Here is a 6,362-nt window from a genome sequence, read left to right as displayed (position 1 = left end):
CGCGCCCCCCCCCCCCCCACACCTCTATTCAAGCATGGCATCTCCATTTTTACATAAATGGCCTCTTTCACACCTCTTTTGAACCAGTCCTCCTCCCTGTCTAGGATTGGACCAAACCTCGCAAAGTGTATGGCAGGCGTGCAACCGTTTCTACTGTACGGTCGCACGTCTTTTGTCTAAGGAGCATGTTCCAAAACCAGCCGAAAATCTTGCGATTTTCGGCTGGTTTGTGGCATGCTCGGGAGACAAATGTCGAATGGGCCAATCAGTGGGGCGGGCTTCCGATGATCGCAAGTACGATCTGTTTGTCCAAGATGGGCAGATAGTACTTTTTTTAATTACTTTACAACCATCGCAAGACTAAGGTCTTGCGATGGTTGTAAAGTGTATGGCCACCTTAACTGAGTGTGGGTTTGTGTCACTCCAGCTGCCCCCAAACTCCATAGCGAAGGTGAGTTAAATATTAGTTTTGGGGAGTGTTGCCCTTTTCTAATAATCTTACTTTCATTCATATTATGCAGCATCTTCATTGTTTGAGCATTTTATGTGAAAATCATAATACATGACTATGCAAGTAAAAAAACAAAAAAAAAGAGTACCATCATAACATCCCATTTGTGTCCTCCAGAGAGTGGAAAGAAAAACTTAACCAAATCATACTAAAATTTATGTATTGATGTTTCTAAGAATACCATCTGCTTAGTAATTCTGCTTAATTATTCTTTTGATGTGCTTTTGATTTAAATGTCCGTACAAGCCACGCATAAGCACACAGTGGTCTATAAATTTTGGGAGGTGCGTTGCCAGTAATTACTCATTTGATAAATATGAGTAAGTGGAGCTTTTATGTGTGGATTTACTTGTTTGGCATATAAACAGGGATGTAGCACTCTAAATTCAGTACTTTGCAGCCATAAACTAAAGAGATTTCAAATTCTGGAAGTGTCAAAGATGGAAGTGCCCAGGCTGAAGCTGTAAACAGATCCCAAAACTAAGAAACGGGAGACAACAAAGCATTCCCTATACTGAAATCACAGTTTATAATGTGGTCAGTGTTGTGAACTTGAAGGGTAGCACTCTTTCCTCACAGCAGTGGGGTCCGGGGTTCGGTTTCTCAAATTTTTTTTATCTCCCACAATTCAGACCTGCTAATAGGTTAACTGGCTCCTCTATAACACTGTCCTTGTTTGTGTGTGCGTATCTTATAGCAGTGGAAGGGGCATTGGTTTTAAAGAAGAACTCCAGGTTGTAGAAAACTAACCCTTACAGCGGGGCTACCCCTGCACTGCAAAGGTTACCTGATAATTTTTCTCTAGGGTTGATAATAAAAAAGAAATACTCACCCAATCTTTGGCCCTGTCTGCCTGTTAGACTGCAAATGTCCATAAGGTTACTGCCGCACACCTTACCGGATCCTCCTATTGGAAAGGTGGGTGCTGTAGTGACCGCGAATGTTTCCGCATATGTTGAACAGTAACAAAGAATCACCAGCACACCAATGAGTAGTGTGTGAACACTCCTTCTTCTTCTTTATTTACGCATCATGTCACATCCCCAAGCGCAACGTTTTAGGGCCACGCAGGGTCCCCTTCATCAGGCTTAACATCTTGTTAAGCCTGATGAAGGGGACCTTGCGTGGCCCCGAAACATCGCACTTGGAGATGTGACATGATGCGTGAATAAAGAAGAAGGGAGTGTTCACACACTACTCATTAGTGTGCTGGTGATTCTTTGTTACTGCCTGTTAGACTGGTCCCCACGTCTCCAACCGAATCCCAGAGTCCTCCAACCGAATCAGTGTGTAGCACATTAAAGCCTTCTGAAAACAAAAGGTATTCACATATCTCGTTCCATCACATATCTTCCTCATTTCAGGACAGTAGACAGAGCAATGCAAATCATTCCTTTAAGCCCCATTATTTAGATGCACATCCAGAACCGCTGTTCTTTGGTGCAAATATAGTCTAATATTATAAAGCCAATTATTTTAAACTGCATACAGCGTTTCAGGCTTTTTGGTCACTATCAGTGCAGTGTATTAAAACCATGGCTACTATGGAGTAGGGCTTGGGATCCAACAAGACAGTATAACCTACGGGTTAGGGTGCGAAGAGACAAAAGGTATCAAAAAGCCCCCCAGCTGAATCAGTGCATAGCATAGTAAAGCCTTACTATAACAGGTGTTCACATGTCACATTCCATCACATGTCCCAAAAATAGGATGACAATTTCTCAATACAGGACAATGGGCAGAGCCATTCTAATTATTGCTTTACGCCCCATCAGCAAAATGCTACCCACTGGTTTGGCTGGAGGGCTTTTTGGTTGCTTTAGTCCCTTATCATCCTAAGTTATATTCAGGCACTTCCCGTTATGGGGTGAGAACACTGTATCGCTGCCACATGGGCTTCCGATGGAGACTACAAGCGTTTGTTTCAACATATAGCCATCATTGGAGTGCATGTAGTCCAGAAGTAACACCGGAGATCAACAGCACTGAGAAGAAAATGTTCACAAGTATTTTACAAAATGTCAGTTATTTATGATATACAATGCTTTAGTAAACTAACAGAGTAAGTCACAAAAGGGTGAAGAGTTTGGAGAAGGCAGGAGAAGGGAACGATGTAGGACAACATCGCTGAACTGGAAAGTGAGCTGAATTGGAGAATTTTCCAAATCAGCTATGTGGTCCTAGATTGTTCACTCCTCCTGCCTTCTCCAGACACTTCACCCTTTTGTGAATAACCCTGTTAGTGTTCTAGGACATTGAGGTATATTATAAGTAAAATATAAAAATATATGTGAGCTGTAGAGATGATAGAGATGATAACATTGCCGAATTTAGGTCATGTGCTTCCGCTTGCTGATTACTGATATCCTCTTGTAATCAGAACGTATGTGTGAACATTCATAAAATATTCCAGGCTCTGCCTCCAGGCCTTTGGCAGCCATGTTTCCTTTTAAATGCTCCAGATACCAAATCATACTAAAATTTATGTATTGATGTTTCTAAGAATACCATCTGCTTAGTAATTCTGCTTAATTATTCTTTTGATGTGCTTTTGATTTAAATGTCCGTACAAGCCACGCATAAGCACACAGTGGTCTATAAATTTTGGGAGGTGCGTTGCCAGTAATTACTCATTTGATAAATATGAGTAAGTGGAGCTTTTATGTGTGGATTTACTTGTTTGGCATATAAACAGGGATGTAGCACTCTAAATTCAGTACTTTGCAGCCATAAACTAAAGAGATTTCAAATTCTGGAAGTGTCAAAGATGGAAGTGCCCAGGCTGAAGCTGTAAACAGATCCCAAAACTAAGAAACGGGAGACAACAAAGCATTCCCTATACTGAAATCACAGTTTATAATGTGGTCAGTGTTGTGAACTTGAAGGGTAGCACTCTTTCCTCACAGCAGTGGGGTCCGGGGTTCGGTTTCTCAAATTTTTTTTATCTCCCACAATTCAGACCTGCTAATAGGTTAACTGGCTCCTCTATAACACTGTCCTTGTTTGTGTGTGCGTATCTTATAGCAGTGGAAGGGGCATTGGTTTTAAAGAAGAACTCCAGGTTGTAGAAAACTAACCCTTACAGCGGGGCTACCCCTGCACTGCAAAGGTTACCTGATAATTTTTCTCTAGGGTTGATAATAAAAAAGAAATACTCACCCAATCTTTGGCCCTGTCTGCCTGTTAGACTGCAAATGTCCATAAGGTTACTGCCGCACACCTTACCGGATCCTCCTATTGGAAAGGTGGGTGCTGTAGTGACCGCGAATGTTTCCGCATATGTTGAACAGTAACAAAGAATCACCAGCACACCAATGAGTAGTGTGTGAACACTCCTTCTTCTTCTTTATTTACGCATCATGTCACATCCCCAAGCGCAACGTTTTAGGGCCACGCAGGGTCCCCTTCATCAGGCTTAACATCTTGTTAAGCCTGATGAAGGGGACCTTGCGTGGCCCCGAAACATCGCACTTGGAGATGTGACATGATGCGTGAATAAAGAAGAAGGGAGTGTTCACACACTACTCATTAGTGTGCTGGTGATTCTTTGTTACTGCCTGTTAGACTGGTCCCCACGTCTCCAACCGAATCCCAGAGTCCTCCAACCGAATCAGTGTGTAGCACATTAAAGCCTTCTGAAAACAAAAGGTATTCACATATCTCGTTCCATCACATATCTTCCTCATTTCAGGACAGTAGACAGAGCAATGCAAATCATTCCTTTAAGCCCCATTATTTAGATGCACATCCAGAACCGCTGTTCTTTGGTGCAAATATAGTCTAATATTATAAAGCCAATTATTTTAAACTGCATACAGCGTTTCAGGCTTTTTGGTCACTATCAGTGCAGTGTATTAAAACCATGGCTACTATGGAGTAGGGCTTGGGATCCAACAAGACAGTATAACCTACGGGTTAGGGTGCGAAGAGACAAAAGGTATCAAAAAGCCCCCCAGCTGAATCAGTGCATAGCATAGTAAAGCCTTACTATAACAGGTGTTCACATGTCACATTCCATCACATGTCCCAAAAATAGGATGACAATTTCTCAATACAGGACAATGGGCAGAGCCATTCTAATTATTGCTTTACGCCCCATCAGCAAAATGCTACCCACTGGTTTGGCTGGAGGGCTTTTTGGTTGCTTTAGTCCCTTATCATCCTAAGTTATATTCAGGCACTTCCCGTTATGGGGTGAGAACACTGTATCGCTGCCACATGGGCTTCCGATGGAGACTACAAGCGTTTGTTTCAACATATAGCCATCATTGGAGTGCATGTAGTCCAGAAGTAACACCGGAGATCAACAGCACTGAGAAGAAAATGTTCACAAGTATTTTACAAAATGTCAGTTATTTATGATATACAATGCTTTAGTAAACTAACAGAGTAAGTCACAAAAGGGTGAAGAGTTTGGAGAAGGCAGGAGAAGGGAACGATGTAGGACAACATCGCTGAACTGGAAAGTGAGCTGAATTGGAGAATTTTCCAAATCAGCTATGTGGTCTATTATCCTCTTGTAATCAGAACGTATGTGTGAACATTCATAAAATATTCCAGGCTCTGCCTCCAGGCCTTTGGCAGCCATGTTTCCTTTTAAATGCTCCAGACCTGCCATTTGTTTTTATTTTAACCAAAGCAAAAGTATTATGCATAACTAATACATACATAATGTTGTATTGTGCTTGAAATTCTAAAAATATTTTTTTTTCTCCTCTTTCCCCAGCTGATATTCTACTACGGGGCCTCTGACCACTGGTGTCCGGTCCAGTATTATAAAGACCTGAAGAAGGACTTTTCTGATGGCAATATCTGGCTATGCAATCGAGGAATCAGACATGCCTTTGTTCTGGACTCTAGCAAAGACGTGGCCTCCATTATCATAGGCATGTTAGGAAAGTTATTATAGGTACACGTTATTAAAGAACACCTGTGCTGCAGTGATAGAGTGCTGGGAAGGAGAAGGGAAGGTAGACACTCTTCTTGGATTTAGTGATAAAAGAAGTGATGTGTGTCTTAGAAGAGTAATGTTTAAAGCCCAACTGCAGCTAAAACTTTTTATTTTTTTGGGAAGCAGGGAAGGGTTTGAACCTCTGTCAGCGGAAGGCCACCTCCCTCATGTGTCATGACTGGGAACTTCACCCAGACTAGGCCTAAGTGTGTGATGTACAGCACTCCCTCAAAAAGCTCAGATCAGTCACCAGGTCCACCAGCCCTAGCTATCAGAGCAGAACCCATAAAGATGCCATGCATCCCTCTTCACCTTCCCAGCCCACACGGACGGATTGTCCAGTCGGGTTTTACTAGAACCGTTACATGTTTACAAATAATTGCCATGCCACAAAAGAATAAATAGATGTTCTTTCCAAATAAATGTTTCCAAGAGCCACCTGCACTCCTTACGATCTTCCAAAGTCACAATATTAGTGGTGCTTATGGTGATCGCACAGATGGTCGCCGTGCAGATTGTTGCCGTGCAAAAAGTAATCGCAGCGGGTCACTAGCACATACACATAGTGACGTCACTATGTCGCTCTGATGAAGGGTCCCTGTGAGGTCCAGAATCATTAGCCTCTGATGACATACTTCAATAAACATACTGTATATTGAAACTGTATTTTGTGTGTGCTGGTGACCCACTGCGATTACTTTCCAAATAAATGGCACAACATTGTGGGATTGCATGAAAGGCTTTACCTTGGGTACTGGAACTGGTACAATAATTAGTGCTCACATGAAGGTAAACTATCTTCCAGCTTTACCTTTCTCCCATGACACAAGGGTGCTTTCACCCATTGAGGTATTCAAAAGTTGTGGCACAGGTGACAGGACAATTGATGGCCCATGGTTA

General features: G+C 42.3%; 1 protein-coding gene across 1 annotated transcript in view; it reads left to right on the top strand.

Moving 5' to 3' along the window:
* LDAH (lipid droplet associated hydrolase) overlaps positions 1-5,443 on the top strand; it is a 184,967-nt gene extending 179,524 nt beyond the window's left edge. Inside the window, exon 7 of the mRNA XM_018568175.1 lies at positions 5,238-5,443. Coding sequence (XP_018423677.1) covers positions 5,238-5,420 — 183 coding nt within the window. The 3' untranslated portion in view covers positions 5,421-5,443. The remainder of the gene's footprint in view (positions 1-5,237) is intronic.
* The last annotated feature ends 919 nt before the right edge of the window (positions 5,444-6,362 follow it).

The sequence above is a fragment of the Nanorana parkeri genome, unplaced genomic scaffold (genome assembly GCF_000935625.1).
Source record: "Nanorana parkeri isolate BGI_ZX_2015 unplaced genomic scaffold, ASM93562v1 scaffold1149, whole genome shotgun sequence".
In the NCBI taxonomy this organism is placed as follows: Eukaryota; Metazoa; Chordata; class Amphibia; order Anura; family Dicroglossidae; genus Nanorana; species Nanorana parkeri.
Note: the sequence above shows the minus strand (reverse complement) of the source record. Positions and strands in the feature narration are given on the sequence as shown.